The sequence below is a fragment of the Sorex araneus genome, chromosome 3 (genome assembly GCF_027595985.1).
Source record: "Sorex araneus isolate mSorAra2 chromosome 3, mSorAra2.pri, whole genome shotgun sequence".
NCBI classification, from domain to species: Eukaryota; Metazoa; Chordata; class Mammalia; order Eulipotyphla; family Soricidae; genus Sorex; species Sorex araneus.
This window is the reverse complement of record NC_073304.1, coordinates 175,434,819-175,462,475: the sequence shown is the minus strand read 5'-3', so window position 1 is coordinate 175,462,475 and position 27,657 is coordinate 175,434,819. Positions and strand designations below refer to the sequence as shown.

The 27,657-nt window shown below is 63.6% G+C and overlaps 2 protein-coding genes across 3 annotated transcripts; one reads left to right on the top strand and one right to left on the bottom strand.

The window, feature by feature from the left end:
- The first annotated feature begins 586 nt into the window (after nt 1–586).
- On the top strand, nt 587–11,352 carry ROBO4 (roundabout guidance receptor 4). Of its 2 annotated transcripts, none has more exons than XM_055132791.1 (19): nt 587–656; nt 967–1,204; nt 2,499–2,801; nt 2,964–3,121; nt 3,205–3,325; nt 3,447–3,574; nt 3,652–3,862; nt 3,999–4,111; nt 5,037–5,205; nt 5,281–5,466; nt 5,562–5,604; nt 7,257–7,393; nt 7,476–7,739; nt 8,242–8,349; nt 8,441–8,579; nt 8,706–8,951; nt 9,028–9,386; nt 10,484–10,672; nt 10,770–11,352. In XM_055132791.1, exons 2-19 carry the CDS (start codon nt 1,135–1,137, stop codon nt 10,778–10,780), a joined length of 2,955 nt encoding a protein of 984 aa, XP_054988766.1. In that variant the 5' UTR covers nt 587–656; nt 967–1,134; the 3' UTR covers nt 10,781–11,352. The 2 variants fall into 2 exon arrangements, with proteins under 2 accessions (XP_054988766.1, XP_004605203.2); XM_004605146.2 differs by having other exon boundaries at nt 638–656; nt 1,091–1,204.
- Nucleotides 11,353–12,205: 853 nt separating this feature from the next.
- Nucleotides 12,206–25,544, bottom strand: ROBO3 (roundabout guidance receptor 3). Its single transcript, XM_055132790.1, has 28 exons — nt 25,315–25,544; nt 22,205–22,531; nt 21,820–21,977; nt 21,390–21,510; nt 21,162–21,300; nt 20,651–20,778; nt 20,343–20,467; nt 18,938–19,109; nt 18,625–18,830; nt 18,356–18,437; nt 17,777–17,942; nt 17,501–17,667; nt 16,826–16,947; nt 16,525–16,741; nt 16,315–16,436; nt 16,063–16,234; nt 15,777–15,965; nt 15,058–15,081; nt 14,941–14,983; nt 14,713–14,852; nt 14,346–14,540; nt 14,087–14,225; nt 13,808–13,996; nt 13,457–13,596; nt 13,264–13,359; nt 13,028–13,189; nt 12,613–12,785; nt 12,206–12,387 (listed from the first exon to the last, which is right to left on the bottom strand). Exons 1-28 carry the CDS (start codon nt 25,472–25,474, stop codon nt 12,376–12,378), a joined length of 4,086 nt encoding a protein of 1,361 aa, XP_054988765.1. The 5' UTR covers nt 25,475–25,544; the 3' UTR covers nt 12,206–12,375.
- Nucleotides 25,545–27,657: the final 2,113 nt, after the last annotated feature.

Genomic DNA, 27,657 nt, shown 5'->3' with positions numbered 1-27,657 from the left:
ATGTGGGAAATGCCGGCCTTCCCCTGGCCTTTTTGTTTTGTTTTGTTTTGTTTCCGGACCGCACCCAGCAATGCTCAGGAATCACTCCTGGCCCGCATAGGGGACCCTTTGGGATGCTGGGAATGGAACAGGATCAGCCACATGCAAGGCAAACACCCTCCCCACTGTCCCATCGCTCGGCCCCATCTGATCCCTCGCCTCCCAGTTCATTTCTTCTCTCCCCCATGAGAAAGCCCAGAGACCCCGGCCATCTTCTGCACTGATCAGCTTCTTTGGGGTGCATCTGAGGGGAGGGGGCTGCAGGAAGGACCCTTCCCCCATTCCCCACATGCAGCTGTGGCAGTGGGTGTGTGTGGTGGGGGTTGCTGAGCTGGTGCTGGCTCTGCAGGGGAGCCGGCCAGGAACCATGGGGAACAAAGGCCGAACACTCTTCCTCTGAGACCCCAGCGGCCAGCTCTGGCCTTCCGGGAACAAGTCCAGGAAATGGCTGAGATTCCAGGTCTGGAAGGAAGAGCCTGTAAACAGGGGCTGGGCCTGAGGGGAGTGGGCTCACTCCAGAGAGTGGCCGACTGCAAACCTGCAAACCGGGGGCTCCAGGCTGGGAAGACTCACTCTAAGCCCGGGCTGGAAGACGCAGTGGCCGGCTAAGTGAGAGGGTGAATACCATACCAAGGGGCCCGGTCCTTTACCCATCTGTCCGTGCCCTCCCCACCCATCTGTCCCGGGGAAGCCCAGCCCCTCCTGCTCCCCCTCCGCTTCCCCTCCAGCGAGGGCCACTTAGAAGCAAAGGGCGGAGGCTGAATCCCAGGAGGAACTGGGTGCTTGGGCTCCAAAGATGGAGACGGGGGTGGGGGTTTTCCCGGGAGCACGAGCCGCAAGGAAGCCCTGACCGGCTCTCGAGGCCCATGGCAATGGGGTGGGGTGTCGGGTCAAGGTCAGAGTCTCTCTCCTCGGGTCTCCTCCCAGTCCTCCAAGGCACGAGGGCCAGGCAGGAAGCATCGGTTTCCTCAGAGCTGCTTCCCTCCTGGGGCAGCCTCGGCCACAAACAACCGGCGCCCCGCCCCTCCTTCCCTCCGCTCTGAGCTCACAGCTCCAGGACAAAGTGCTGGGGACAAGGACCTGGCCGGCGCGGCCATGGGCTCCGTGCGAGCGGGTCTCCTCGGGGTCCAGTGTGCCCTGTCGCTCCTGCTTCTGCTCAGCCCGGGTGAGTGTGGCCTCCCTCCCCCAGGCAGGATCCTGCCCCCACCCCCACCCCCGCCCAGTGCCCAGGCCAGGGAGAAAGGCCCCTTGCTTCTTGGTTTCCTTTTGCTGGAGGGGTCCCAGAGATGAAGATGGGGGTGGGAGTGATGGTGGCAGTGGTGAAGGTGGTGGTGGTAGAGGTGGTGATGGTGTTGGTAGAGGAAGAGGTGATCGTGGTGGAGGTGGTGATGGTGGAGGAGGTGGAGACGGTGATGGTGGAGATGGTGATGATGGAGATAGTGATGGTGGAGCTGGTGATGGTGATGGAGGCAGAGTAGGAGCAGTGATGGTAGAGGTGGAGAATGATAGTGGAGGTGGTGATGATAATGATGGCAGAGGCGACGATGGTGGAGGTGGTGATGGTAGAGGTGGCAGTGATGGATGCGGTGATGGTTATGGGGGAGGTGAAGGTGATGGTGATTTTGGAGGTGGTGCTGGTAGAGGTGGTGATGATAGAGATGATGGTGAAGGTGGAGGTGATGGTGGAAGTGGAGGTGATCGTGATGGTGGAGGTGATGGTGATGGAGGTGGAGGTGGTGGTGGTAATGATGGAGGTGGTGATGATGGAGGTGGAGGCAGTGATGGTGGAAGTGGTGATGATGGAGGTAATGGTGATGGTGGAGGTGATGGTGATAATGGTGGGAGTGGTGGAGGTGATGGAGGTAATGGTGATGGTGGAGTGACGGTGACGATGGTAGGGGTGGGGGTGGTGATGGTTGAGGAGATGATGGTGGAGGTGATGGTGATGGTGATGGTGGTGGTGGTGGTGGTGATGGTTGAGGAGATGATGGTGGAGATAATGGTGATGGTGGAGGTGATGGTGGTGGTGGTGGTGATGGTTGAGGAGATGATGGTGGAGGTGATGGTGATGGTGGAGGTGATGGTGATGGTGGAGGTGATGGTGATGGTGGTGGTGGTGGTGGTGGTGGTAATGGTTGAGGAGATGATGGTGGAAGTGATGGTGATGGTGGTGGTGGTGGTGGTGGTGGTAATGGTTGAGGAGATGATGGTGGAAGTGATGGTGATGGTGGTGGTGGTGGTGATAGCTGAGGAGATGATGGTGGAGGTGATGGTGATGGTGGTGGCAATGGTGATGCCGATGCTGGTGACATGCTTATACACAAGACGAAGGGGCAGGCGCACAGTTTTGCAGGTCCTCCCCTGGCTTATTTGGAACAAATGAGAGAAGGCAGATGAGAGTGCTGGGACCGGGGGTCTGTCAGTACCCAGACCTGGTTCCCCGCTGCCTCCCCTCGCAGGAGGCCTGGCTCAGGACTCCCCACCACGGATCACCATCCACCCCGAAGACCAGCTGCTGCAGGGCCCCGGGCCTGCCAGGATGAGCTGCCGAGCCTCGGGCCAGCCGCCCCCCACCATCCGCTGGATGCTGAATGGGCAGCCCCTGAGTATGACTGCCACAGACCCCTACCACCTCCTGCCCGACGGGACTCTCCTGTTGCTGCCAGCCCCTGCCCAGGGACAGGAGTTGGGGGTCTACACCTGTGAGGCCAGCAACCGGCTGGGCACGGCCGTCAGTCGGGGTGCACGGCTGTCTGCGGCTGGTGAGGCTGGGGAGACGGGGAGAGGTGCAGGGTGGGTGTCTCTGGGAGACCAGACTGGGGGCCAGGGGGCAGGTGGGGTCCAGGTGGGCCTAGGGGAACGTGCGCTCAGACACCCACGGGGCCTCTGGGCTTGGCTCTCCTGCCCCCTCCCTTCCCCCACAGTCCTTCAGGAGGACTTCCAGGTGCAGCCCCGGGACACGGTGGCCACGGTGGGCAAGCAGGTGACTCTGGAGTGCGGGCCGCCCTGGGGCCGCCCCGAGCCCACTGTCTCGTGGTGGAAGGACGGGAAGCCCCTTGCCCTGCAGCCTGGGCGGCACAAAGTGAGTGAGCAGAGCGGGTGGCGGGGCTCCCCTCCTCGCCCCAGCCCCCCACCTGAAGAGGTCACCGGTGCCCACCCTGACAGATGGTCCGGGGCTCCCTGCTGGTGGCGCGAGCTGAGAAGAGCGATGGGGGCACCTACATGTGCGTGGCCACCAACAGGGCGGGCCGCAGGGAGAGCCGGGCCGCCAGAGTGTCTGTGCAGGGTAAGGGCGGCTGCACCCCACCCTGGGATTTGGGAGTTGGGGGTCCTCCATGGCTGACAGCTCTAACGGGTTCCTACACCCTGGCCTGGAGGCCCCAGCTCAGTCCTTTGCGCCCCAACAGAGCCCCCTGACTCCAAGGAACCCCTGAGACTCCTGGCTGTGCGCATTCAACTGGAGAACGCGACCCTCCTGAACCCAAGGCCTGCCGGGGGCCGCTCGCCAGGGCCTGCCGTGTGGCTCCGCTGGAAGGTGAGGCCGGCGCTCTGAGGGAGGCAGAGCCCGGGAAGGTGGGACACTGGCCCTAAGCCCGTGCCTGCATCCCCCAGGTGAGCGGCCCGGCCGCCCCGGCTGAGTCCTACACAGCCCTGTTCAGGGCCCAGGGAGCGCCGTGGGCCGAGGCCCCACTGGCCGGGAAGCAGAGCGCCGAGCTGGGAGGCCTCCGCTGGGGCCAGGACTACGAGCTCAAAGTGAGACCATCCTCCGGCCGTGCCCGCGGCCCCGACAGCAACGTGCTGCTCCTGAGGCTGCCTGAGCAAGGTCAGGACTGGTCCTGGGGGCCAGGGGGACCCCTCACTACCCCACAGCCATCTGGGGGGTAGGTCCATGTCCCTGAGTCCAGCTCCGCCCCTGAGTTCTCTCCCTCCACTCTTCCGCTCTGTCCCCACCTCTCCAGTGCCCAGTGCCCCTCCTCAGGGGGTGACCCTCAAGGCTAACAATGGCAGTGTCCTCGTGAGCTGGGCCCCACCGCCAGCTGAGCACCACAACGGCATCATCCGTGGCTACCAGGTACCCCCCCAGGGCCGACTCACCCGACACCCTGGGACTTGCCTCCCCAGAGACCCTCACTCTGGGCACAAAGGAAACCTCCTGTGGTTGACGCTGGCACTGCCAGACTCCTGGCCTCCACAAGCGCTCGGCCAGCACCCCCCATTCAGACTGGGCAGTGAGGCCGAGGCCCTGGCAGGAGGGAATCAGGATGAGCAGGGCCCCAAGAACCTGCTAGAAACGTACATCTGGGGGTCCTTCCTGAGCTTCACATGTCAAAATTTATGGCAGGGGGACGGGGACCAACCCTGATCTTCACACTTCTCTGAGTCCCAAAAGCCTCCACAGCCTGACCACCTGCATCACCCCCGGTCTATGTCTCCCTGGGTCTCCAGTTTCCCCATCCTTCCGCCTTCCCATCCTCACGTCTCTCCATCTTCCCGTCTCTCCATCCTCCCGTCTCCCCATCCTCTCGCCTTCCCATCCTCCCATCTCCCCATTCTCTCATCTCTCCATCCTCCCGTCTCCCCATCCTCTCGCCTTCCCATCCTCCCATCTCCCCATTCTCTCATCTCTCCATCCTCCCATCTCCCCATCCTCCCATCTCCCCATCCTCCCATCTCCCCATCCTTCTGTCTCCCCATCCTCCCTTTTCCCCATTCTTCTGTCTCCCCATCCTCCCATCTCTCCATCCTCCCATCTCCCCATCCTCCCATCTTCCCATCCTCCCGTCTCCCCATCCTTCTGTCTCCCCATCCTTCTGTCTCCCCATCCTCCCTTTTCCCCATTCTTCTGTCTCCCCATCCTCCCGCCTCCTAGACTGCTGCATGTGCCTCTTCCTCATCCTGGAGAGAAATGTTTCTGCTTTATAGGTGAACAGAAAGTGGGTGTGCGCCAGGGGGCAGGTGTGGGGTCCTGGGGGCTGCCCACCTCTGCTCTGCCTCAGGTCTGGAGCCTGGGCAATGCCTCCGTGCCCTCCGCCAACTGGACAGTGGCGGGTGAGCAGACCCAGCTGGAGATGGCCACGCGGATGCCAGGCTCCTATTGCGTGCAGGTGGCCGCCATGACGGGAGCCGGGGCTGGGGATCCCAGCACCCCTGTCTGCCTCCTTCTAGGTGAGGCCCCCGCCCCCAAGCCCCAGCCCGTCGTCCCCGCTGGCCTCCCCCGGCCTGAGCTCCTATCCCATATAGAGCAGCCCGTGGAGCAAGCGGCCCGAGAGCCGGGGAGCAGGGCACCGTGGACACTGAGGCAGCTGAAGGCCGCCCTGGCCCGGCCTGAGGTCATTGCCAGCAGCGCTGTGGGGCTCTGGTTACTGCTGCTGGGCACTGCTGTGTGTATCCACCGCCGGCGTCGAGCTGGGGTGCACCTGGGCCCAGGTGAGGGGGGAGTCTTCCCAGGGACCCAGGACTGGAAGCCCATGGCGGGGGCGGGGACAGGCCTCCAGCTATGGCCTTCCTCCTGCCCTCCACAGGTCTGTACAGGTATACCAGTGAGGACGCCATCCTAAAGCACAGGTGAGGGAACAGGGCCCTGTGTACTGCTGGGTCCCCACCTGGATCTCCCTGACCCCCAGTGGCCCCATCACCATCATGCCACTCCCGACTTGGGGCAGGCCCTCCCCGCTGCTGCCCTTCCCACCAGGCTCCCCTGGGTCTGCTCTGCAATGTTCAGCGCCCTGCCTGGGGTCACCCAGATTTCCAGCAGAGGGCGCTCTGCCCCATGGTAGGGATCCTTCCCATGGTTCCCAGTTGCCAGCCGGCTGGCAGGGACAGCTGCCCAGGGTGAAGGCTACAGAGTCTACGTTCAGGAGACAAGCAGAAGGAAGCAGCTCCCTCTCTCTGCCAGTGGGACCTTTCCGTGATCAGGAGTCTCCTGACCACCTACTATGTGCTGGCCACAGCAAGGCCTTTGGGCTCCCATTTTGCCAACCATTCCTCAATCTGGAACTATGTTCCCACACACCAGGGTTGTGTTCCTGACTTTCTCTTCCAGCCACCTCCTGGCTCTGTCTGCTCTGTCCCCAAATGTCTCAGGCTCCTTGGGCCCCTACCTCTATCCATTCTGATGCCTGTCTGCATCCACTTCGTTCCAACAGTCAGAATTCTCAGTCTCAACAGAGACAGCCACACTGGCACACGAATACAGCCCAGAAATGTGTGCAGAATAACTGGGTGAAGGGGACCAGATCAGGGACACGGGGAAGTAAGACTTTACCTTGGTCTGATAACAAGAAGCAGAGGAGAAAAGAGAAGAGCGAGAAAAGACCCACTAGGTTCCCAGAGAAAGACAAGCATTTGTTCTAGTTTGGGGGACACTGGGGTTAGAGAGGCCAGAGCACAATGTCAGGAGAGCACTGGAAGCCAGACCAAGGAGCTATGGGCAGTGCCAGGCCCCTGGTCCCCATCTCGGTAAGCAAGGAGTGATGGGAGGTTTTCAGGCAGAAGGTGCTTGAGTCTGATCCCTGTTCCTTTCTCTTCTGCAAATATTTTAGTATATGACTCCCCCGAAAAGGAGGATTATTTTTTCTTTTAATTGGGGCCTCTTCGCCGTCTGTGAGGGACTCTTCAGTACTAGAGACCATTGGTCCTATTCTGGGATATCATGCAGGCAGGCAGCCTGGTTCAGGCGCCCCTAAGCAGCGGTCTGGCTGGGCAGCCCAGCCCAGCCAGGGCTCTGTTCCTGTCACAGCAGTGTCCTCACCTGCAAGCCAGCAGCCACTTCTCAGCAGGAGATCCTGGGGCGTGCACGCTCCGCACAGCGAGGCTGCGGGACTTGGGAGTTCTGAAACTGATTCCAGGCAGTGCTCTGAGCCTCCGCTGCCTTTCCCGGGAGCCGGGATTCAAGCGGAACAGAGTCTGGGGTGGCAAAGCTTAAGGAGTGGGTGAAAGGCTGCGAAGCTACGTACCGCCACCACCATCCTAGGCTTTTCAACTTTTCCCGCTTCCCTGGCATGCTGGAGGCCTTAGCCAATCAGCGTCCCTGCACGCTGGAGGTTTTAGCCAATCTGAGTCTCTATTGGAAGTTTTAGCCAATCAGCATACCGATTGGAGGTCTTAGCCAATCAGAGTCTGTGTGAGCTAGAGGTCTTAGCCAATCAGAGTCCCTACTGGAGGCTTTAGCCAATCAGAATTCCAGCGGCCTCACCGGCCCTGCCCCGTTGCTCCAGGATGGACCACAGCGACTCCCCATGGCTGGCCGACACGTGGCGCTCCACATCTGGTTCTCGGGACCTGAGCAGCACCAGCAGCCTCAGCAGCAGGCTGGGAGTGGACCCTCGGGATGCTCTGGACGGCCGTCATTCTTGTGAGCATGTCCAGTGGGGCCGAGGCTGGTCGAGGGCTGGGGACGGTCCCTGTGCCCACCGGTGACCTCCTCCTGTCCTCAGTGATCTCCTGGGACCCCCGGAGCCCTGGAGTGCCCTTGCTTCCCGACACCAGCACTTTTTATGGCTCTCTCATCGCTGAGCTGCCCTCCAGCCCCCCAGCCCGGCCAAGCCCCCAGGCCCCTGCTGTCCGGCGTCTCCCACCCCAGAGGGCCCGGCTCTCTAGCCCCTGGCCCAGTTCTGACAGCCTCTGCAGCCGCAGGGGCCTCGCTTCCCCACGCTTGTCCCTGGCTCCCGCGGAGGTTTGGAAGGCCAAGAAGAAGCAGGGTAAGGCCAGGGAGGATCTACCAACGAACGTGGGAAGTTGGGAGGGGCCATGCCTGCATGTACCTGCCCAGGAGTGGAAAGTTGGAACCTGGCCTGGAACTGCCCCAAATTTCCATTCTCCACGGGGCTGGCCACCTGCTCCCAAGGCAGTCACCAAGCAGAAGGCGTCCCGCCTCTCCTCTCCTCTCCTCTCCTTGCCCCGCTCTTGCTTTGCACAGTCACACCAAGGTCCACCGGGGCTATACCCAGCTGTGTCAGGCTATGCTGGAGATCACCCCTGGGCCTGGCATATGCGAGGCCTGTGCTCTTGAGTCACTTCATGGGCCCCTTAGTGGGGTCCCACGTGGCTTAGCCCCTTCCACCAATCATGGCTGGCTGGGTGGAGGCGGGGGGTTGGGGGGGCACTCTCCTACTGCTGCTTAGCTGGGGATTAAGACAGAGCTCAAAATTGGGGTCAGAAGCCCGCCCTGGTGTGCCCCCCAGTACTGACTTCCCTTTCTAGAGCTGCATCAGGCCAACAGCTCCCCGCTGCTTCGTGGCAGCCGCCCGGTGGAGCTGTGGGCATGGGAGCCAGGGAGTGGAGGCACCGGGAACCTTTCCCAGAGTCCAGGTGAGGAGCGACCCTGGAAGGAGGGGCAGTGGCGGCGGGCTGGAGCCCCTGGTCTCGTGTGGGGACAGCATCCTTCCCTTCTCATGCCCAGGTGCCGTTCCCCGAGCGCTGGTGGCCTGGCGGGCGCTGGGCCCACAGCTCCGCAGCAGCTCCAACGAGCTGGCCACGCGCCCTCTCCCCCCAACACCTCTCTCACTTCAGGGAGCCCCCACTCAGGGAGCTCAAGCTGGGTAAGAGGCACAGGGGGTCTGGACCCTGGGGTGCAGGGGGTGTTCTGGGGATGGGACAGCAGCTGGGGAGGAGGTGTCAGTACCTCAGAACTGCACTAGCCTTCCTGCACCATCTCACCCCCACAGGCACCCACTGGAGCCCCAGCCTCCCTCCCACCTGCCCCTGTCAGCAGCCCCCCGCCCCAGCCTGATCCCCTCAGGTCCCCCCAGCCCTTCCAGTCCCCCGGCCTCCTCCCTCTCAGGGCCCAGTCCAGCCTCCAGCCACCTGTCCAGCTCTTCCCTCTCCTCACTGGAGGATGACCAGGACAGTGTGCTGACCCCCGAGGAGGTGGCCCTGTGTCTGGAGCTCAGTGAGGGCGAGGAGACGCCCAGGTGAGCAGCCCTTCCCTGTGACTCCCTCCCCACCTTCTAGAATGTTCTGCCCTGCCTCCCTTGTCCCTCTTCCCAGGAACAGCGCATCACCGAGGCCCAGGCCGCCCTCCCCGCCCGTCACCTATGGCTACATCAGTGTGCCCCCCGCCTCGGGCCTGGCCGACATGGGCCGGGCGGGTGCAGGGGTAGGGTCAGACGGGTCCAGCTTGCTGTGTCCTCCTCGGCCCTGCCCTACCCCCACCCCCAGCGAGGGCTCCTTGGCCAATGGCTGGGGCTCAGCATCCGAGGACAATGCCCCCAGCGCCAGGGCCAGCCTGGTCAGCTCCTCCGACGGCTCCTTTCTGGCCGACGCCCACTTTGCCCGGGCCCTAGCCGTGGCCGTGGACAGCTTCGGCCTGGGCTTGGAGCCCAGGGAGACAGACTCCGTCTTCACGGGTACGCACACCGCCCCGTCCTGCTCCTCATCTTCCCGAGGGAACCTTGCTGCGGCCCTGACCATGAGGCCCCACTTGCTAGCCCTCTGTGGGGTCATATGGGGGTCGGGGGTGTCCCGGTGCTCTGCTTCCCCCCGTGCCAAATTTGCCTGAAATTTTCCTTCCTTTTCTTCTCCAGGGGAGGCAGCAGGGGTCAGTGGCTTGCTGGGGTCAGCCCTCAGAAGTAGGACAGTCCAAAAATTATGTCCCTCCCCCCCTCTCCAGCCCCACTCCTGAGCTGCCTCCGGAGCGGCCTCTGGCCTTCACTGTCCCCACTCTGTCTCAGACCCCCTAGTCTGCCCTTTGCCCCGCAACCTCCCTGGCTCATCTGGGATGGAGGTGACCCCAATAAGGCAGGTGTCCAGAAGCCAGTGGGGCAGCCTCAGTTCCTAGAGACCGGCCGGCATTGGCAGCTCCCAGCAGAGGCTCTGGTTAGGGCCCTGAGCTTCTTCTTTTCTTTCTTCCTTCCTTTCTTTCTTCCTTCCTTTCTTTCTTTCTTTCTTTCTTTCTTTCTTTCTTTCTTTCTTTCTTTCTTTCTTTCTTCCTTCCTTCCTTTCTTTCTTCCTCTTTTTTTCTTTCTTTCTTTCTTTCTTTCTTTCTTTCTTTCTTTCTTTCTTTCTTTCTTTCTTTCTTTCTTTCTTTCTTCCTTCCTTCCTTCCTTTCTTTCTTCCTCTTTCTTTCTTTCTTTCTTTCTTTCTTCCTTCCTTCCTTCCTTCCTTTCTTTCTTTCTTTCTTTCTTTCTTTCTTTCTTTCTTTCTTTCTTTCTTTCTTTCTTTCTTTCTTTCTTTTTCTTTCTTTCTTTCCTTCCTTCTTACTTTCTTTTGCTCTTTGGTCACTCCTGTCAGTGCTCATGAGTTACTCCTGGCTCTGAACTCAGAAATTACTCCTGGCGGCACTTGGGGGACCAGATGGGATGCTGAGGATCGAACCTGGGTCAGCCCTGTGCAAGGCAAACCCGCTGTACTATAGCTCCAGCCCCTGGGCCCTGAGCTTCTGCCAGAAACCAGAGCAGGAGTAAAGCTCAGGCCTGGCCCCAGACAGCTCTGCTCTCCCCAACAGATGCCTCGTCACCCCCGTCTCCCCGGGACGCCCTCTCTCTGCCCCTGTGGGAGTGGAGGACAGACTGGCTGGAGGGCCTGGACAGCAACCTCATGCAGCCGCTGGCAGGGGTGCTGCCGCCCTGGCCCCCCGACGGGCCACTCCCCACGCGGAGAAGTCAGCGCCGCCGCCCAGCACGCAAGGCCTCTGGTGAGTAGCCGGGAGAGCTCGGTGGCAGCAGGGGAGGGGGCCTGCAGGAGACGGGGGCAGCAGGGGGTGACCCACTCTGCTCCAACTCCCCCTGCAGACTCCCCTTGAAGTGTCCCTGAGTCAGCAAGAGACTCAGCCTGGGCTGCCTCGGTGGGGCTCACCTCCAAGATCGGGATCCACCTTTGGGGCCTCCGGGAACCTTCTCATCCCGCCCTGTGAAAGCGACTGGAAGCCAAAAGAAGCTCCAGCCCAGCAATCCGGGAACCTGGGGGAGCCTGGGGGCCTGAGTCCTGCCCAACGTCTCCCCGCCCCGGCATTCCTGCTCCCCCATCCCCTGGAGCCCCAGGCCTCTGCCTCTGGAGCCGCCCCCGACCCCCACCTCACTCCTCACCCACTCAGACCACAGGAAGTGAGGTCAGAGCTCTCAGGAGAGCAACAGGGACGCTGGTCAAAGGCTGTGGGACATGGAACATATAGAACCTTCTCCCAGCCTTGTTGCGCCTTCCCAGGGACGGTCCGACTCCACCTTCTCCCCAGCAGCCCATGAAGGCAAGAGAGGAAGACCACTGAGGAACGGGGACCCTCAGCTCCTGGACACGAGGCTCCGGGCGGACCGAGGAAGGGTGGGATGTGGGAAACAGCCCTTCCCACTGGCCCTGCACTTTGGAATGATGCTTGGAACCGGCCTAGTCTTGCGTGGTTCTTCCAGCGCCTGTGGGGCGGCACCTGGGAGGCAGTAGCAGCTGGTCCTTCAGGCCTCAGGGGGGCCAGGGTGGGCATGCCTCCCACTCCGGGCAGGGCATCAGGGCTTCTGAGCATGACCCAGGCTGGTGGGAAGACACAGTGGGCAGGGCCTTCTGGGAAGCAGTTCTGGTGGGGGGGGGGCGGTGATGACGCCCCAAACCCAAGGTGCGTGGGCGGTGCGGGGGAGGTCTGGGCGTCTCCAGATTGACCCTCAGACCCCAGCCTGGTGAGGAATCAGCTCTATGCACAGACGCTTCCCTTCCTGTCTATTCTCTTGGCCTTTTTTGGATTTTGTTTTTCTTTCAACTTCCTGGTAAAATTCCTTTTGAAAACCTTCCAGCCCCGGTCATGCAACAGAAGGGCGGGGGCGGGGGGCTCACGTAGGTTGAAGCCAGCGCTCTGGGACCTTGGCTGCTGAGGGCTGGTGGTACAGTGGCCAGTGAGAGCAGGGGCGGCCCCTTGAGCTCTGCAGCTCACACACCACACCCCGGCCAGATGTGAGGGGAGCCAAGACCTGGGTCCCCCTCAGCCGGGGGCTCCCCCGCCAGCAGCTCATTTTCATGAGTTTGGAAACGATGGCTTTTGTGAAGGACAACGGTGGCCCACAGGGCCATGTGCACACTCCCGGGGGGCCCGGGGGAGCACCTCTGTGGTCAGAGCTGGAGGTGACACCAGGCAGCTTCTGGCCGTGCATCAGACATGGGGGGAGAGGGGACGGGAGCCACCACAGCCCTGACCCGCACCCCTGCCCAGGCAGACATCGGACCCCGGGCTGGAACGGACGCTTTATTAGCCTCATCACCGAGTCAGGCAGAGGGAAGGGGAGCGCAGGGTCCAAGGGGTCTGTTGCTTGTTCACAGGGTGCCCGGGGGTCGCTGCCCTTCTGCTCGCTCCTCATTCCCAGGAGGGGGCTGCAGGGTGGGGACAATAGCTCAGCACGCCCTAGACTCTCTCGGGGGTCATCTCGGGTCCTAGGGAGAGAGAGGGGCAGGTTGGCTGGGCCTGGGCCAAGGGCCAAGCAGCCTCTTCCGGTCGGCTCCCTGAGCGAGCCCACTTGTCCACATGCCGTGTCCCCCCTACCAGACCGACCTTCCCCTCACTCATTGGGTCACCTCCCTTGACACTCCTAAGTCCCTTCCTACCTTCTCGCCTGTCCTCCCTCACCTCACCCCCCCTTCTGGTCCCCTGGACCCTACCTCTCGGCGCTTCTGTCCCGGCCGGTGGCTCTGGCTGCGGCTGCGGCTGCGGCCGGGGCCCCGGGAGCCCCGAGAACCACTGGAACCCCTGGACGAGTTGCTGCCCGCCGTGGAGCTGGTGCTGGGGCCCCGCGCCAGGAAACCGGGTCGGCCGTAGGGGGCCCAGGCCTCATCTGCAGCGGGACAGAGTCAGGGGTAACCCCCAGCCGGGCCCTGGATGGGCGCTACAGGGCGTCCACACACGGGTGCTCTGAGACACCCAGCCCTGTCCACCCTCTGCCACAGTCCCCACAAAGGCGACGTCTGGGGCCTTCACTCACCTGGAGGCCGGGACACTAAAGCCAGCTGGGCCTTGAATGACACCAGCTGAGCCCAGAGCCTCCAGACCCACATGCTCCTGCAGCAGCCCCCTTACCGTCCAGGTGGGGGCCCCTCTGTGCCCCTAGGGGTGCCGCTGGAGCCGGCCTCCGCTCCCCGCCGTGCACCCGCTCCAAGGAGGACATGCTGCCCACGGCCCTCAGCCCCGGGCCCCAGTGCGACTCCTCCCCCGGCGGTGGCAAAGGAGGCGGCGGCAGGTCTGGGGAGAGACCTGCTTCAGGGGTCCCGTCTCCCCCAGCCCTGCGGCCCCCCTCCCCTGCCTGCCCGGCTTACCCCCTGGGCTCTGCTCCCGCCTGCAAGGAAGAGCCTTGGCTTTCTTCCGGGCCCGGCCGCGGGGCCCCTGCTCCCCCGGCCCCTGCCGGCTCCTCCCTGGGGCAGAGGCCAGAGGGGGTGTCTCAGGGGCAGCTGAGGCGAGACCAGCCCCGGGGAGGGGGTAGAGGGGTGGGCTGAGGCTCCATAGACTCACCCGAGGTAATGGGGGCCGGGCTGGGGCTGAGGGGTGGGGAGGGGGCCAGGCCGGCGCCCAGGGCCCCCAGCCTGCCCTCGTGGCTACCCAGCGCAGGCTGCGACACGCTGAGGGGGGAGCTGGGCCCCAGGGGCACCTTCCTGCAACCACACATGTTGTCACGCAGTAGACATGGACGCCGCTCAGCCTGGCACTCAGATGGACAAGAGCTGAGCCCGTAGGCTGGGGGACGGGAGGAGGGCAGGAGGGCAGCCCTGGCCTGCTTCCTCCAAAAAAAAACCCTCAAGAACTGGACAGTCCTCAGACCCCCCCCCATATTATGCCCAGATACAAGACTGGGGAGTCTCCTACCTGGACCCCTGAGGCAGACGCGGCAGGTCAGGGGGCGGTGGGGGCAGGGCAGGTGGGGAGGGCGTCAGGGGGGCGGTGGACAGCTGCCCGTAGGACGGGGTAGGGGATGCAGGGGCCGATCCCACTGCCCGAGGCCCTGCCAGCTGGCTCCTCCCGGCCACTGGTGGGCACCAGTCATCTGGCTGTGAGCTGGGGACAGAGGTGGTGTAGGGGTGGGCCTCAAAGCTGCTCCTCCTTGGCGCCCCTTCCTCTCCTGGGGGGCGGAGTGGGGGTGCTTACCTGCCCTCCAGCTCCTGTTCAGGCCCCTCCAGGCCGCTCAGCTCGCTGGACAGGGGTGGCGGGGGCAGGGCTTCCGGCCAGCTGAGGGCGGGCATGGGCACCGGCTTCCCCAGGAGCTTCGCCTTGCCCGCCCTGGCTCCTGAGGACGGGGTGGGGGACCCTAGATAAGGGCCGAGAGGGACAGGCGACAGGCCAGGCCAGGAGGGGAGGGTGCAGGACACTCCAGGGCAGGAACGCGGGCGCGGACATGGAACCGTACCGCTGTCCCCCTCGCTCCACTCTGGGGGCGCGTAGGGGTTCCAGGAGCCCGCGCCCGCCGAGGGGTGCTGTGGGAAGCCCGCGTGGAACGTCTGCAGCTCCTCCCCGGCGGGGTCCACGCCGCTGTACCCCGGAGCCTCGGCAGGGGGCGCTGCACCCCGCGCCGTCTGAGCCAGGTACAGGGAAATACCCGCCTCTGGGAAGAGAGCGGAGGCGGGGAGCAGAGGCAGGAAGGCGGGGCCACGGGAGAAGGACACCCCACCCCCCACCCCTGGCTCCCCCAACCCTGGGGGAGAGTAGCCGGCGAGACCCCAGGAGAGATCGGTGGTGGAGAGAGGGGGCACGGGTGGGGATCCCGGGGTCCTCACCATTGTAGTATCTGTCGTCGGGTTCAGCACGGCCCCCCGGGCAGCAGCTGCCCCTGGGGTCCTGGCCCGAGGGGCTCCGGGACGGGTGGGGCCAGGAGTCCGCCAGCCACGGGTAGGGGGCGCCGAGGCCGGCAGGCGGCCTGCGGGGGGGGCACAGGGGCAGGGTGCGCATGGGGGCGCGGCCGGCACTGGGGGCGCGGTCCGGAGGCGGTGGGACAGGAGCGTTACCTGCTGCTGGCTGCCGAGAGGCCTTCAGAGTGGGGGAATGACACTGGGAAGGGGGAGACGCAGTGAGACAGGCCCCCCAAGCGGGGGTGCAGTCCCCGGGGCTCAGCGCGGGCTCACCTGCAGGCGTGTAGGCGAAGGAGGCTTCCGGGAGGCACGGGGAGAGACGCGGGATGGGGGCGTCAGGTACCCGGGATGGGGGCGTCAGGTACCCCCCCGCAGCCAGTGTCCCTGGGAGGCTGGGGTGGGGGCGCCTCCGGGATCAGAGTCTCCTAAAGCTCCAGGTGGAGGGATTCCTACCTGCAGCCCCGGCTGGACACCCCCAGACCTGCGCCGCTCTGAGGGGGCCTTGGAGCCACCTTCTACCGAACCCGCACCCCAGTTCCCACGGGGACAACCCTGAACCTCCACAGGAGCTCTAAGGCCCGAGAGGAAGGCACAGCTCTGCTCCTGGGGCGCCCCTCTGTCCCTTTTTGCCGGCACCCTGCAACAACCCGCACCTGGCGCCCTGCAACCGCAGCCCGTACCCAGCGTCCCGCGTCCTACAGCCGCAACCCATGCCCCGCAACCCACAACCCACACCCTGCAACCCACAGCCCACGCCCTGCAGCCCGCACCCCGTAACCAGCGTCCCGCATCCTGCGTCCCGCGCCCTGCACCCCCTACCCTAAGTCCCACAACTTGCACGCCGCGCCTCGCACCCTGTAACCCACCCCTGCACCCTGCACCCTGCGGCCCGCACCCTGTGCCTCGCACCCTGTAACCCGCGCCCTACACCCCGGCCCCGCGCCCTGCACCCCGCACGCCCTCCTCGGCCCGCTCTCGGTGCCCGCTCTCACCGGTATAGTGGCTGAGCTCCTTGCGCTGCTGCCTTCGCCAGTACAGCGCAGCGCAGAGCCCGAGCAGTAGCGCCCCGCAAGCCGCGCCGCCGCCAGCCAGGAAGGCGGGTGCCCGCAACACCCGCGCCAGGCGCTCTGCCAGCCCGGGCCCGGCCTCCAGCCCTGGCTCCTCGGATGCCGGCGGGGATGCTGTGGGGATGGGAGAGATGAGGGGCCGGCAGCTGGGAGGGGCCGGCCCTGGACCCCCACCCCCCCAGGTCGCAGCACCCCCCAAGCCCCCACTCACGCAGCTGCACCCGCACCGGGGCGCTGGCCACGCCCACGCCCGCGCTGGTGGCCGCCGCTACCCGGGTCCAGTAGAGCAGGCCCGGCCGCAGGCCCCGCAGCACCGCAGAGCGGGCCCAGCCGGCTGCAGAGCCGTTGACGTGGGCTTCGCTGTCATTGCCCAGACACCAGATCTGCCAGGATGCCGGGGTTCGGGTCACCAGTGCTGCCCCAGGAGGCCCTAGGTGCCCACCCCGCAGCCCCCCACCCCTACCTGGTACTCCCTGATGACCCCGTTCTGCTGGGCGGGCAGTGGCGGTTCCCAGGTCACCGTGATGCTGCCATTGCCGTCACCCCCCAAGGCCACGGCCACTCCCTGGGGGGGGCCACTGGGGGCTGGGCAGGGTGGTGAGAAGAGCACAGTCACCGCCACCCCCTCCTGCCCACCCCCACCCTCCGCGCCCCACCAGTCCCAGCCTCTCACCCTCCTCCGGGACACTCCTGGTCACCACGGGGCTCTCAGTGCCCAGCCCCTCCTGGCCTTGGGCTTGCACCTTGACCTGGATTTGGGCGCCTGCGGGGAGCCCCCTCAGCACCATGCTCTGGGGGCCTGGCGCGGCCAGATCCTGCACTGTCCAGCCGGAGCCCGCTGCCCTCCAGGACACACGGAAGCCGTGCACCAGCTGCACAGGCCCCTCGACCTATGGATACAGGACAGGTCCAGGCCAACCCCGCTGCCCGTCCCCCGCACTCCCACCCCAGGCTTGGTCCCTTGCCACACTCACAGTCCACACCACCTGCAGGGTCCCGGGCCCCAGGACCGTGGCCTCCTGCACACGCACAGCCACTTCAGCCAGTCCCCGCTGGCCTCGCCATGGGTCGTCCTCTGGCCGTGTGGGGTTGCTGGCTAGGAGAGAGAGAGAACTGTTCTGCAGTGGGCAGGCCACAGTGATCCCCAAGGCGGTGGCAGCCTCAAGAGCAGGTCAGGGTGGGGGGAGTCAATGAGCCTGAGGAGTCCCCCATGTACAGGTCCCAGTGAGGACCCGTTCTGTCCCCAAAGGCTCTCTGTCCCCCACAGATCCAGATGACTGAACCCCACCCAACCCTCCCCTTTTCTCCCCTTCGTTCTTTCCCCTTCTCTTCCCTCCCCTTCCCTCTCCTTCTCTCCCTCCTCTTCCTCTCCTCTTCTCTTCATCCTCCCTCCTCTCTTCCACCCTCCCCTCTGCTCTCCATCCTCCTCTCTGCTCTCCCATCCTTCCTTTCCCTCTCCTCCCCTCTGCTCTCCCAGCCTCCCCTCTGCACTCCATAACTCCCTTCTGCTCTCCCACCCTCCCCTCTGCTCTCCATCTTCCCCTCTGCTCCCTGTCCTCCCCTCCCCTTACCTCTTCCACCCTTCTCTCCTCCCCTCTCCTCCTCCACCCTGTGCCCCAGACACAGCCAAGAGTGGGGACATTTCTTACCTAGGGTGTGGACAGGCTCAGAGACGGGGCTGGGCTCACTGAGGCCCCAGGCGCCCGCGGCACGCACCAGGAAAAGGTAGGTGGTGTCGGGCTGCAGGCCCCCCACCGTGTGCATCTCCAGCTGTACCCCGTCAGCCACCGTGCGCCACATGCTGCCCGCAGCCTGGCTGCAAGGGAAGGTGACAGTGTCCTGAGTCCATGCCCTCTGGCCTCTCTCAGACGTCTGCACCCCCTCTCCCCGCTTCCCTAGGCCTGTGTCCACGGCCCCGCACGGACCTGAAGGCCTCGACCACGTAGGAGGACACTCGGGGCCCGGCCTGCTCGCTGGGCTTCCAGGTCAGCGTGACACTGTTCTTGGTGACGTCAGTGACCACAGGCCTCGAGGGAGGCCCGGGTGGAGCGCTGGCTTCAGCAGGGGGCTCTGGGGATGCTCCCCAATCCTCTGCAGTGGGGAGGTTATCTTTAGGGAGAAGGGTGGGAAAAGGTGGTCCTAGAAGGGCGGTGAGGGTGCAAAGGGTACTAAGGGGACAAAGCCACCCCCACCCATGCCCCCCAGGTTCACAGCTGCACCCCCTTCCGGCCAGGCCAGAGATGACCCTGGGCATTGGCCTCTTGAAGCTGGATTTTTTTTTTTTGCTTTTTAGGTCACACCTGGCGATGCTCAGGGGTTACTCCTGGCTCTGCACTCAGGAATTACTCCTAGTGGTGCTCAGGGGACCATATGGGATGCTGGGAATCAAACCTGGGTCGGCCATGTGCAAGGCAAACACCTTACCCGCTATGCTATCGCTCCAGACCCTTGAAGCTGGTTTGAAAGAAAGTGAGGGTAGGACAAAGGACACATGCATGACTCACGGCGGCGCCGCAGCCAGCTGCTCCACGAGGCCTCGCCTGCAGGACTCTGGGCCACGCAGCTATAGAGCCCCAAGTCCGGCTCCTGGAGGGGAGGGGAGGGGAGGGGAGGGGCAGGGCGAGAGCATGGTGGCACACAGCAGGACGAGGGAACCGATACTCAAAGGGGACAGAGCCAGCCCTGGGGAGACGGGGGGGTCCCCACTGCTTCTCAGTGCTGGGCCTGTGGCTCCGGGTCTCTCTGAGTCCTGGGGGTCTCGGGGGAGACGCACCTGCATGCTGGCAATGTACAGGGTACCGTTGGCCAGTGGACGGAGCCGGGGGAGGTCCCCCTGCAGCCACTGGCCGTCCTTCTTCCAGCGGACATGGGGCGGGGGGCTCCCACTGACTCTGCAGGGCAGCCACACGGGGGACCCCAGGGCCAGTGTCTGGTTGGCTGGTCCCTGGAGGATGACAGGGGGCAGTGCCTCGGAGGAGGCTGGGGGAGAGAAGAGTGTGGGTCCCAGGGCCTTACCCTGCTCCTGCCCACCCGCCCACCCCACAGGCCAGCAGCTGGTGCCCCTCTGGCCTCTCGCGGGCACGCACCTCTTTTCACCTCCAGCAGGGCCTTGGCCAGGATGCTGCCGGCCACACTGACTGCCTGGCACACGTAGTAGCCAGCGTCCCCGCTCTGCACCCCGGTGATGTTGAGCTGGCCCCCCGGGGACACGGAGAAGCGCCCTGTGGGCTGCAGTGACTGACTGGGGAAGAGCAGAACCTGGGGGGGAGCCATGAGGGGTGAGCAGGCAGAGGGCCGAGAGCGCCTCCATTCCCACCCAACCCAGGGATTCCCTCGGACCCCTGCCAGTCCCACCTGAGCCCATGCAGCGGCACAGGGGGCTCATGGGAGGAGGGAAACTGAGCCTGCTGCTCGGCCCGGCCAACCAATTCCCCAAAGATGACAGAGAGGATGTCTGTGAGCCAGAGTTACACATAATCACTTTAAAGTCTTCTAATACCTTGAGTGATGGTGTGGAATACGCTCCCTCTTTTGCAGGTTAACATTTTCTCATGAGAAAAATAGTCTCATAAATGACTGGCATTTACTCCTTCCCACTACTGCTTACGCTTTTTGTTGTTTTTGAGGGGTGGGAGCTGGGGCCACCCCAGTAGGGCCCCCAGGCTGCTCTCAGCTCTGTGATCAGGGGTCTCTCCTGGGGAGACCATACAGCACGGGCGGGGGGATTGGGGGGCCGTGAACCTAAGCCCTGTGAGCACATTTATTCATCTAAGAACCGAATGTCTGGTGGCTGGAGCAATAGCAAAGCAGGTAGGGTGTTTGCCTTGCACGCAGTCAACCCGAGTTTGATTCCCAGTATCCCATATGGTCCCCTGAGCACCGCCAGGAGTAATTCCTGAGTACAGAGCCAGGAGTAACCCCAGTGCATCGCTGAGTGTGACCCAACAAACAAAACAAAACAAAAAAAGAATTGAATGTCTGTGAGTCCCAGGCCCTAGAGAAGATGCTGGAAACTTTGGCCCTGGGTTTGCAATGAGGGACTGGGGTGGGGCCAATGCCCGCCCTTCTTCCCTCAGAGACCACAGGCTATAAATTCAGGAATATTTGGGGAGTTGCAGTCAGGTGGCCGTGAGCTCCCCCTGGTGGACATCTCTTGAAAGAGGAGGGGGTGAGGCCCAGTCTGGGCAGCCCTGGGCCAGGCGTGCACTGCCAAGGTCTGGTGTTAATAATCAGGGGGCCAGGACCATGGGTGGGAGGGGAACGGATGAAATCAGAGGCATTTGTTCCACCCCTCAAATAGGAATATTCTTCCCACGGCTACCACTCAGGGACAATTTCCAACTGCCTTAATGTCAAGCCAGTCCTCTTAAACGTCCACACTCTCCTCTGATCCTCCTAAACGCACTGCAAGGGCTCCTGGGAGGACCCCTGGGAAAAGAGAAACCCAGGGGGCAGGATGCAGGGGGGGTGCCCTTGAGGTTGGCCGCCCACCTGACTCCCCTCCTTCTGCCAGAAGATGGCGGGCGGGGGGTTTCCTTTGGTCTTGCACTGGAAAGCCACACTCTCTCCAGGGGCTGCCCTCTGGTCCTGGGGCTGCATCACCAGCTGGGGTGGCACTGCGAAGGGGAGGGGGAACGGAGGTGCAGAGAGTGGGCTTTAAACAGGGAGGGAGATGCCAGAGGGATGCCCTGAGCCTGCTGTGTCCCACCCATGGCAACCTTGCCTGTTCCCTCAGTCCAGATGGCTCAGGTGTCCCCCTTAGTCCGGACCCTCCTCCACTGCCCCTGGCCAGTCCTCACCGTGCACAGTGAGTGAGCCGGACGCCTCGGCACGGCCCACGCTGTTCTCCGCCACACAGGTGTAGGTGCCCTCATCCTCCGCGTGTACACGCCCAATCCGGAGGCTGTGGTCGCTCCCGATCTCATACCTGCACCACTCCCCACCCCCAGGCTGCATTGGCATAGCGACAGGCCCCCTGCTCTCGCCCCCAGGAATGCACAGTGGCCTCATGGGGACCAGAGCTTGTCCCCCACCCGCTGGAGCCATGAATGCAGGTGGCTCAGGAGAGGGCAGGGGCTGAATTCTGGGGGAGACAGGGCCTCATGCCAGCGAGGGAACTGTGTGTAGGCAGAGTGCTCCTTTGGGGGCAGGGGTGACACAGCCTGCCAGGTGGTGCTCTGGGGGTCATCCTGGTTCTGCACTCAGGGTTCACTCCTGCCAAAGCTCGAGGGACCATATGGGGTGCCAGGGATCAAATCTGCCATGCTCTTGTAGAGCAAGCACCTTATCCTCCACGCTCAGGTGTCTCACCTGCCCGGGGGCAGTTCCCCATCCTCCTTGCGCCAGTGGAGACGAGGTAGGGGGTCCCCCTGCACCTCACAGGAGAAATCCACAGGGGCGTTGGCCAGGACCACCTTGTTCACTGGCCGCTGCAGGAAAGAGGGGCGCTCTAGGGAGTGGGCGAGAGTGAAGAGTTAGGGCTGGGGGGGCCACTGCACAGGCTGCACACCCGGTCACCCCGAAACTCCAGGTGCCTACCCAGTACCAGAAGCTCTGCGGGCCCGCTCTCGCGCTCGCCAGCCATGTTGGAGGCCACGCACACATAGGTGCCCGCGTCGCTCTTGAACGTGTGGCTCATCATCAGCTTCCCCGCGCGGATCTGCAGAGCAGCGACAGGCTCAGCTCCTTGGACCCAGCCAGGGCATTTGTCTGGTTCTCTGCGCCTCACACCCAGCCAGTGAGGGTCACCAGGGGGACCCGGGCCATTTTTCAAAAGGGGAAACCCCTAGCGAGATTTGGCCAAGGTGGAACTCCGCTGGCACATTGCATCCCACCTCAGCCTGTCCCCGATAGATGCTGACCACCCTGGTCTATCGCTGGCCACTGCCCCATCTGGTCTGGGAGACGCGCTCAGCTCCAGGCCGCCCCCTTGAGGACCCCTAGGCGGGGACTCCCCGCCGGCACCCACCGTGATCCTTCCCTCCTCCTCCTTGAGTCGCGTCCGGTCCTTCTTCCAGGACACCGAAGGCTCCGGGTGGCCGCGGGGGGGCACGCATTCCATGACCGCGGGCTCCCCCACGGCCACCACCACGTTCCCCGGAGTCTGCCGGAAATCATCGCGGAGGACTGGGGAGAGGAAGAGACGCGGCGGGGGGGGGGGGGGGGGATGGGGCGTGGTCAGAACCGGGCCAGGACACCGGGAACAGTTTGGGACCAGAAGGAAGGTCCCAGCGGAGCCGGGGGGGGGGGGGGGGGGGGGGGGGGGGCGGGGGTGGAGAGGGTGTGGGAGGGGAGTGAGCCGGGATGCGGTGAGACTGGACGGGGTCTGCAGGGGCGTCCCCGCGGGCTCTCACCGGCCACTTCCAGCGAGGCGTTTCTGCTGGCCGCGGCTCCCAGGTAGTTGCGCGCCACGCAAGTGTAGACGCCCTCGTCGGGCCGCGCGCGGCGGCCGTGCACGATGCGCGGGAAGAAGAGGGCGCCGCTGGGCAGCAGCAGGCGGTGCGCGCGCGGGTCGTCCCGCACCGTGGCCACGCGCGCCCCGTTCTTGTACCACTCGATGCGCGGCCGCGGCCGGCCTTCGGCGCGGCAGGGCAGCGTGGCCGGCTCGCCCCGCGACACCAGCAGGTCCGGCGGCTGCTCCACGATGCGGGGTACCGCGTCCTCTGGCCCCACCTTTGAGCCTATGTGAGGGGGGTGGGGCACGGAGCGGTCAGACCCAGGGGGAGGGATGGAGAAGGTCCCCTCACTCCCGCTTAGCTCCGATGAGGTCCAGCATCTTCTGGACAATGCCGCACGGTCCTGGTCAGAACAAAGATACCCCGACACAGGCGCCTAGACACCTGGCTTCTGTTGCCAAGTTTAAGAGGAATCCCAAGTGCTTCATGGCCCCCCACCGGAAGGACACCGGTAGGAAAGGGAAGATGCCAGTGTCACTGGGGCTGGGACCAGATGGGACTCGACCTGGCACCAGCGAACCCTCACGGGGCACAGATAACCCTTTATCTGCCAGGAAAACCCCAGCGACTGGTGGATAGGTGAGTCGTGCTCCTTTTCTTTCCTGTGGATTATTCTACCGGCCTGTTTTTAGCCCATAAAGGCAGAGAGCCAGCAGGGAAGAGAGTCCTCTACTAACCTTGTCACTCAGAGCTGGCTGCCTAGATGCTCCCACACGCAGATCCCTGGACTAGAGTCTGAGTTATGCTCAGGCATCCCTAGTGGGTCTGTAACCCTGCGGCCAGTAGGCGCCGCTGCTGTCTGGGGAATTCAGATGGCCCTAAAACACCCCAATCCTGCTCCTCCTCCTCTGCCAGATTCTGCTCCCCACCAACACTCCTGTGGAGCGGGGGTCCCTTTCCCATCCCAACTCTCAGAAGTTTTGACGGAGACCAGGCTGAACTTGTCGTGGTGCTGGTGCCGTCCTGGGAAAGTTTAACTGGCTGGGATAAGTTTCTGACCCTCTGGGGGGATGGAGAGATAGTGCAACAGTGGGGTGCTTGCCGTGCTGCCGCAGCTAACCCAAATTTGATCGTCAGCATCTCCGGTAGTCCCCCGACCCTGCCAGGAGTGATCCCAAAGCACAGAGCCAGGAGTCAGCCCTGAGCACTGCCAGGTGTGGCCCCAACAAACAACTACAAATAAAGATTGGTGATGCTACACTATAGGTAAGAAAGGGGTGGCCTCAATTCCCACCCTTCCTGATGGAAATCTACCTTTCACTGGCCACTTTTCCATGCACTGTCCCAAGCCCGGCTTAGGCAGATGTCAGGATGAGCGAGGGCTTCCAGGGGCAGTAACTGCTCAGGACTTGGCAAGAAACCTACAGGGACTGGGATATCAGGCTGGCACTGCTGTGTCTGTGTCATGGTGGGGGGTGGGCAGAGTCCTCTTAAGGCCATTTGCGTGCAAAGCACATGCAGAAAGAGGGTTATCCCATCATTTCTTTTCTTTTCTTTCTTTCTTTCTTTTTTTTCTTTTTTGGTCACACCCATCGATGCACAGGAGTTACTCCCTGCTCTGCACTCAGGGGACCATATGGGATGCTGGGAATCGAACCCGGGTCAGCCGCATGCAAGGCAAACGCCCTACCCACTGTGTTATTGCTCCAGCCCCCCCATCATTTCTTAAGGCTCTCTCTCACACTGCCACCTGACTCAGGTTCTATCAGGTCTCAGTTTTTCCTGGAACCCTTCCCTGAACCTGCCCCTTCAGGGAAGCAAGACGGGTCTGTTACTGCCTTGCTTAGGCTGCTTTTAGAACTTGTCATCTCTCCGGAATTTGTTTCCCCGATGGAAAAATGTGACCACCAATGCCGTTAACTGTCATCAAGGCAGGTGTGGTGGAAGCTGGTCCCAGCTCTAGGGAAGCAGAGACTTAGCTGCAGGCCTCGCGTGGCCTCGGTGCCAAAGCTCTGGAGGCTGCAGGAGGGTCGGGAGATGGCAGAAGACAGCTCGCACACACACCCCCTTCCTCCACACATATCACACCCCTAATTCCTGCAGACGCAGCTGCAGGCGCCCTTTCCCCGGAATTTCTTCCGTCATGCCCGGTCTCAGGAGATACTTGGACAGCAGCTAATGAATAGCTAATGACCGTGCTAATGGGGCTCTAGGGCCCCACCCCGGCACCTGGAGCACCCCGCACAAACGCAACGCATTGTCCGGGCCGCCTTTCTCTCCGGCTTCGTGTCACGGGCGGCCTTGCGCTCGCGGGTGACCTGGTGGGTGGAGGCCCGCGGGCCTTGCTGGGGAGGCGTGGCGAGGCGGGTGTTGGGGGGCCTCCCCGCGCCCGCGCCAGAGAGGGCGGCAGTCCCGCCGCGGCCGGCAGGGGGCGCGCCCGGGCACCCACCGGGCTCCGGGAGACGCGCGTCTCCGCCTCCCCGCCGCGCCTGGGCCCCGCGCGCTGTCGCCGTCATTTATTAATCACCTTAATTAGCGGTAACGACCCCGCCGCCGGCGCTTCCCGCGCGCCGCAGCTCTGTCCCGGGGCCCGAGCAGGACCTCAGAGCCGCAAACTTTACATTTCCCCGAAACGATCGCGCCGCCCTTACCCGTCTTTCTAGTAGCAAACACCTCCGAACCCTCCTCGCGCCCGTCCTAAGTGAGTTCTTGGAAAACTTGGAAAACTTGGGGGGAAAGTTCCGAATGGGGTGGACCTACTTCCCGGTGGGTCACAGACCCGCCGACCGCCGTCCCCTCCTCTCCCACCTTAGTCCCAACATTCCCACCGGCAGCCTGGGGTAGATCTGGGGGGTCGGGGGCGGAGGTGGGGTGCAAGGAGCTCCGTAGCCCTCCCTCCTCCGATGCCCCCACTCGGGGGCACGAACCCCCCATTTTTCCAAGGAGGTGCTGAGAGATGTGGCGGGCTCGGGACCTGGGCGTCCGCCGGTGGCCGGAGCGCTCTGGCCTCGGTGCCCGGTCCCCGTCCCGGACACGCCCCCCCATGTGCTGGCGGGTCAGGGTCTCACCGTTGATAGGAGGGTCTCCGGGGACCGGGAAGCTGTGGTTGAGCGCCGCCACGGAGGAGTTGAGGCCGAAGAGCAGCTCGCTCGAGTTGGAGACCTCGCCGGCCAGGGAGTCGGCGAACAAGTTCATCTGCAGCAGCGTCTTGAGCAGGTAGCGCAGCATCGCGGCCCCCGCCGGGCCCCGGGGCTTGGGGCTCGGGGCCCAGCCCCGGGGTCGGGGACCCGCGGGCCGGGAGCCGGGAGCCCCTCGGCAGCCTGTGCGCCCCGGCGCAGCCACGGTGCCGCTGTGGTGCCGCTCCCGCGCGTGCCTCCGCTGCCCGCCGCCAACGCCGCCGCCGGGCCCGGCTCCCCCGGGAGCGCCGCGCCGAAAGCAGGTGCCGCGCCGATCAAGGCGTAATTACCGGATTAATTCGCCTCCCTCCACCCTCCAGCCCCGACGGCCACTGGGCGCGCCGCGCGCGAGCTGGAGTCCCCGCCCCGCGCCCTGCAGGAGAGTTTCTCAAAGCCCCCAAGCGGCGTGCGAGGCCAGGCGCCGTCCCCTCTCCCGTACCCCGCACGGGCGCCCAACGGAAATCCCTTCCCTCCCCCCCTCCCTCCCTCTCTCTCCTTCTCTCCTCTCCCTCCCTATCTCTCCCTCTCTCCTCCCTTTCTCCCTCCCTCTCTCCCTCTCTCTGTTTCTCCCTCTCTCTCTTTTCTCCGTTCCTCTCTCCTCTCTCCCCCTCTCCCTCTCCCTGTCACTTCCTCCCTCCCTCTCTCCTTTTCCCTCTCTCTTTTCCTCTCTCTCCCGCCCTCTCCTCTTTCCTCTCTCTTCTTTCTCTCTCCCTCTCTCTTTCCTCTCTCTCTTTCCCTCTTCCCTTCTCTCTCTTTCCCTCTCCCTGTCTCTCCCTCTCTCTTTCTCCCTTTCTTCCTCTCTCTCCCTCCCTTTCTCTCCCTCTCTCCTCTTACCTCTCTCCTTTCTCTCTCTGCTTCTCTCACTCTCTCCCTTTCCTCTCTCTCTTTCCCTCTTCCCTTCTCTGTCTCTGTCTCTCCCTCTCCCTGTCTCTCCCTCCCTCTCTCTTTCCCCTCTCTTCCTCTCTCTCCCTCCCTTTCTCTCCCTCTCTCTCCTCTCTCCTTTCTCTCTCTGCTTCTCTCACTCTCTCCCTTTCCTCTCTTTCCCTCTCCCTTTCTCTTTCTCTTCTCCCTCCCTCCCTCTCTCTCTCTTCCTCTCCCTCTCCTCTCTCCTTTCTCACGCTCTTCCTCTCTCCCTCTCTTCTCCCCCCTCCTTCTCTTTGGGAGACAAAGTCCAAACAAGCCCAAGCACCACCTCTCTAGCACGCCTGCATAGACTCGGGGCTTGGACGCGGCTCCAGTGAGGAAACAGTTCCAGGGCAGGCTTCGCCATTTCCGAGGGTCGTTCCCCCGCCCCCACCAGGGTGAGGGGCAGGTCTTGGCCCCCAGCGTCTCTGTTTAGAGCCCAGAGGTATGAAGTCGCTCCGGCAGGGGCCTCCGGAAAGCTCCAAGTATGCTGGCCTCTTGGAGTATTTGCACCGCTCTGCTCTGATGTGATTCATTATGTTGTTTGATCTTTGGAGGAAGAGGGAAGGAGAACCCCCGGGGTTCTGGACAGAGAGAGACAGAGACAGAGACAGAGGGACAGAGAGAGAAGAACAAGAGTTTTTTTCTCATTTTTCCACGGTGCCACTGGGTCTCCCTGCTGCTGACTTTCCCCGTTTCTTTCCAGATGAAACTCACCAGAAAACTCCCCGTGCGCCCTGGCCCCCGCCCCTCGCCCCTCTGCACAGCCCCCTAGACAGCCCGGGAAGGAGCAGTCGCACTTCCTGGGGGGGGGGGCGGGAGCTGGGTAGGGTCAGCAGTGGACACAGGGACAGCGGAGTCCAGAGTTAGGCAGGCAGCAGGCCAGTGAGTCAGACTTTGTAGGGGAGGGAGAGAGGGGTGCTTGTCTCCCAAGCGTCTCCCACGCACCCACCTCTTCTAGGGGCCTGCAAGGAGTCTTCTACCCCCTCACTTCAACTCTGGTCCCTGGGAAACCCTTAAGGAAAGCTAGCCCCGGGGAGCTGTTCTTTCAGCACCGTCAGTCAAACGCTGGCCGGCACCAGCACCCGCAGATGAGGAGGGAGAGGAGGGGGCCGCAGTCAGTACTGAGTGCCAGGCCGAGCTACATGGGGGGAGGGAGAGTCAGGACACGCTCCCTTCTGCCTCCCCAGGGACAGACTCCAGAAAGGGGCTCCATCCTGGGTGTAAGGCGCCCACTATTAGGAAGAGCCTGGCTTCTCTCGCTGGCTCAGCTCCCATCCTTCAGATGTCTACTTCTGGCGCCCTCTGCCCAGCCTCTGACTTAGGGAGTCA

Coding starts and splice junctions, on each gene's coding strand:
- ROBO4 (XM_055132791.1), top strand. CDS start 1,135: ATGGGCTCCGTGCGAGCGGGTCTCCTCGGGGTCCAGTGTGCCCTGTCG. Junction 7,740..8,241: donor GAAGGCCAAGAAGAAGCAGG/GTAAGGCCAGGG, acceptor TTCCCTTTCTAG/AGCTGCATCAGGCCAACAGC. Junction 9,387..10,483: donor GACAGACTCCGTCTTCACGG/GTACGCACACCG, acceptor TCTCCCCAACAG/ATGCCTCGTCACCCCCGTCT.
- ROBO3 (XM_055132790.1), bottom strand. CDS start 25,474: ATGCTGCGCTACCTGCTCAAGACGCTGCTGCAGATGAACTTGTTCGCC. Junction 14,853..14,940: donor CTCTCGGCAGCCAGCAGCAG/GTAACGCTCCTG, acceptor CCCCCCCCGCAG/GCCGCCTGCCGGCCTCGGCG. Junction 13,997..14,086: donor GAACAGGAGCTGGAGGGCAG/GTAAGCACCCCC, acceptor CTCTGTCCCCAG/CTCACAGCCAGATGACTGGT.